This window comes from Ranitomeya variabilis, chromosome 4, assembly GCF_051348905.1.
Source record: "Ranitomeya variabilis isolate aRanVar5 chromosome 4, aRanVar5.hap1, whole genome shotgun sequence".
NCBI classification, from domain to species: domain Eukaryota; kingdom Metazoa; phylum Chordata; class Amphibia; order Anura; family Dendrobatidae; genus Ranitomeya; species Ranitomeya variabilis.
In genome coordinates this window covers 715246129-715250687 of record NC_135235.1, presented here as the reverse complement: position 1 = coordinate 715250687, position 4559 = coordinate 715246129, and the positions used below count along the sequence as shown (strand labels likewise).

At 44.4% G+C, this 4559-nt stretch overlaps 1 protein-coding gene across 1 annotated transcript; it reads right to left on the bottom strand.

The window, feature by feature from the left end:
* Positions 1-793: 793 nt before the first annotated feature.
* On the bottom strand, positions 794-3246 carry LOC143769332 (gastrula zinc finger protein XlCGF66.1-like). Its single transcript, XM_077257818.1, has 4 exons — positions 2223-3246; positions 1917-2093; positions 1711-1834; positions 794-1627 (listed from the first exon to the last, which is right to left on the bottom strand). Exons 1-4 carry the CDS (start codon positions 2298-2300, stop codon positions 1506-1508), a joined length of 501 nt encoding a protein of 166 aa, XP_077113933.1. The 5' UTR covers positions 2301-3246; the 3' UTR covers positions 794-1505.
* Between the last annotated feature and the right edge of the window lie 1313 nt (positions 3247-4559).

The window sequence follows — 4559 nt, the reverse complement described above, 5'->3', positions numbered from 1 at the left end:
ACAGTCTTCATCAGTAATAAATGAGTAACTAGTGGTGAAACCTCTGGGGTAATTAGAGTATGGGGCTCTTTCAAGCTAAACTATTATAAGGACCAATGGTAGATGTCACATCAGTTTCAAGAAGAAATATTAGACATTCAAATACTTTTTTTTATAACAGTTTAGAGCTGATGTGTCAAAGTTTGGATGGAGGAGAATGTTGAGGTCTAGAGGCAAAATGGTGATCACACGATGGTGATACAACCGGGCTATACAACCGATAAAGCAGCCATAGCTGGTGACTAAGAAGAATCTGTGACTTCTCTGCATTTAGTGGATACTACTCACCTGGGTAGTCATATGTAGGAATCTCCTCTTTACACCGCTCATCACCCCTCATATATGTCTCTGTAGTATTAATATAGGTCAGATCTTCACCCTGAAACAAATATTGTAAAAGTCACAGACAGATGAAAAGAAAAGATAGTCACATCTATGATCAGCTCTAATCCTGCCATTAGTTCCGCCATCAGAGCATTACAGCCCTTACTGGCGAATAGGGCCTGGCGAGCAGAGGGGACCCGCAGCAGGTCACCTCTTCTCTTTGGGCCCCAGAGGCTCAACTGATCATGCATCGTCAGACGCACGGCAAGTTAAAATCTGTTGCTTTGCGGGAGATCATAAGCTGGCAGCTGATGTCAGAGGGCACGTTGCCGACGTATAATGACACTCACATATGATGGTACACACCTCAGATGTATCAGGTGGAGGACACCGCTGGACCTCAGCCAGGTCAGGATAAACTTTTTTTTTTGTAAAGCTGCAGTATGACGCTGCATTATACTACTATGGGGGTGCATTATACTACTATGGGGGTGCATTATACTGTGAAGTGCATCATACCACTATGGGAGGGCATTATACTATGAGGTGCATTATACTATGAAGTGCATTATACCACTATGGGAGGGCATTATACTATGAAATGCATTATACTACTATGGAGGTGCATTATACTACTATGGGGGTGCATTATACTATGAAGTGCATCATACCACTATGGGGGTGCATTATACTATGAGGTGCATTATACTATGAAGTGCATTATACCACTATGGGAGGGCATTATACTATGAGATGCATTATACTACTATGGGGGTGCATTATACTATTATGGGGGTGCATTATAGTACTATAGAGGTGCATTATATTCCTAAGGGGATGCATTATTCAACTATATATAACTATGGGATGCATTATACAGATGCAGAGTTTTTCTATGAGTGGGCAGTGGTACTGTGGAAGGTTCGAGAGTTGGAGACGGAGCTGGGGGGGTGGTGTAGCCTGGGCAGAGTCCCAAGTGGGCCCGAAAGTTTTGCCAGTATGGGACACCGAAATTCCTGGTGGCAGCCCTGCCTGCCATCTGCACCGTTCTCATTACACAAGTATAAAATATATAATACTGGTGAATAAAACAAGACCGAGCACAAGACCTTCACAGCCGTCTACACATCAGAGGGGAGATCTCATGACACCTTCTCTCCATCTACCTGATGATCCTGAGGAACATTGGGATCTTCTTGTTTATAGTCCTGTGGAAGAAGAGGATTGGGACATCTCTCTGGTGTTGTCCTCCTACTGGATAGAACTGGAGGAAGCACATACAGGGACTGAATTCATTCTTTACCTACAGATAATTATAGGCCGTATGTATTTAGTCCTGTCTATTACCTGGTGATGTGAGGGGCTGGGGAACCTCCATTATGATGTCCTTGTATACATCTTTGTGTCCTGCTAAATACTCCCACTCCTCCATGGAGAAATAGACGGCGACATCCTGACACCTTATAGGAACCTGACACACACAATGATACCGTTATCCCCTGAAACCTTCACAGTGTTACTGTATAATGTCCCAGCATTCCCAGCAGTGTCACCTGTCCAGTCAGCAGCTCAATCATCTTGTAGGTGAGTTCTAGGATCTTCTGGTCAATGATGTCCTCATGTATCAGGTGAGGTGGAGTCCCCGTGACTGGGCTTAGGGGTCTTCCCAATCCCTCAGACACAGGGTCCTGACAGCGTTCACTAGAGGTCTTCTTCACTACTGTGTAATCCTGGTTATGGAGAGACAAATTCATAAATCTCACTACAGACATTTCCAGAGTCCTCACCTCTCCAGTTCTGCCCATCTGTTATTCCCATAGATAAGAATGATGTAATGTGATGTCATCAGAGTCTCTCACCTCTCCAGTAAGCCGGAAGAGGATCTCTAGGGTGAGGTGTAATATTCTCTCCACCATCTTGTATCTGTCCATATCCATCCTTAATGGGTAAATCAGGAAAATTCTCTTATATAGAAGATCTTCGCTGAGAGGATCCGATATTGTAGAGACCTAATTCAGAAGATAAGCCGATGTAACATCATAGAATCCTGTGTAATAATACAATTACTGGAGATAATAAGGGAAACACATGAGTGATTATTTTACAGTATTTAGTTTTCTTCTTTACATCTACTAATAAAACCTATATACACGGCTCAAAAAAATAAAGGGAACACTAAAATACCACATCCTAGATATCAATGAATGAAATATTTCAGTTGCAAATTTTTATGCGTTACATAGTGAATGTGTTGAGAACAATAAAACATAAAAATTATCAATGTAAATCAAAATGAATATTCCATGGAGGTCTGGATTTGGAATGATACTCAAAATCAAAGTGGAAAGTCAAATTACAGGCTGATCCAACTTCAGTGGAAATGCCTCAAGACAAGGAAATGATGTTCAGTTGTGTGTGTGTTGCCTCTATGTGCCTGTATGACCTCCCTACAAGCCTGGGCATACTTCTGATGAGGCGGCGAATGGTCTCCTGAGGGATCTCCTCCCAGACGTGGACTAAAGCATCCGCCAACTCCTGAACAGTCTGTTGTGCAACGTGACGTTGATGGATCGTGCAAGACATGATGTCCCAGATGTGTTCAATCAGATTCAGGTCTGGGGAACGGGCAGGCCAGTCCGTAGCTTCAATGCCTTCATCTTGCAGGAACTGCTGACACACTCCAGCCACATGAGGTCTGGCAATGTCCTGCATTAGGACGAACCCAGGCCCAACTGCACCAGCATATGGTCTCACAAGGGGTCTGAGGATCTCATCTCGGTACCTAATGACAGTCAGGCTACCTCTGGCAAGCACATGGAGGGCTATGTGGCCCTCCAAAGGAATGCCACCCCACACCATTACTGACCCACTGCCAAACCGGTCATGCTGAAGGTTGTTGCAGGCAGCAGATCGCTCTCCACGGCGGCTCTACACTCCTTCACGTCTGTCACATGTGCTCAGTGTGAACCTGCTTTCATCTGTGAAGAGCACAGGGCACCAGTGGCGAATTTGCCAATCCTGGTCTTCTGTGGCAAACGCCAATCTTCCTGCACTGTGTTGGGCTGTGAGCACAACCCATGAGGAAATCACAGCTAGAATAAGATTGTTCCTGTACAGAAAAATTGAACAAAGAAATTCACCGTGTAAAAACTGTACTTAAAAAGTTACCTTTAATTACGTCTTAACGCAGTAAGGTGATAACAAGAACCACTACCACCATTTTAACCCCTTCCCGACATGTGACGGAATAGTACGTCACATGTCGGGACCCCCGCTTTGATGTGCGCTCCGGCGGTGAGCGCACATCAAAGTCGCGACATGTCAGCTGTTTTTTACAGCTGACATGTGCGCGCAATAGCGGCGGGTGAAATCGCGATCACCCGCCGCTATTAACTAGTTAAATGCCGCTGTCAAACGCAGACAGCAGCATTTAACTACCGCATCCGGCCGTGCGGCCGGATATGAGCGCATCGCCGACCCCCGTCACATCACATGATCGGGGGTCGGCGATGCTCCTCCATTGTAACCATAGAGGTCCTTGAGACCTCTATGGTTACTGATTGCCGGTAGCTGTGAGCGCCACCCTGTGGTCGGCGCTCACAGCACACCTGCATTTCTGCTACATAACAGCGATCTGATGATCGCTGTTATGTAGCAGAGCCGATCGGGCTGTGCCTGCTTCTAGCCTCCCATGGAGGCTATAGAAGCATGGCAAAAGTAAAAAAAAAAAGTTTTTAAAAATGTGAAAAAAATAAAAAAAATATAAAAGTTTAAATCACCCCCCTTTCGCCCCAATCAAAATAAATCAATTAAAAAAAAACCCAACCTACACATATTTGGTATCGCCGCATTCAGAATCGCCCGATCTATCAATAAAAAAAAGCATTAACCTGATCGCTAAATGGCGTAATGAGAAAAAAATTAGAAACGCCAGATTTACGTTTTTTTGGTCGCCACGACATTGCATTAAAATGCAATAACGGGCGATCAAAAGAACGTATCTACACCGAAATGCGATCATTAAAAACGCCAGCTCGGCACGCAAAAAATAAGCCCTCACCTGACCCCAGATCACGAAAAATGGAGACGCTACGAGTATCGGAAAATGGCGCAATTTTGTTTTGTTTTGTTTTTTGCAAAGTTTGGAATTTTTTTTCACCACTTAGGTAAAAAATAACCTAGTCATGTTAGGTGTC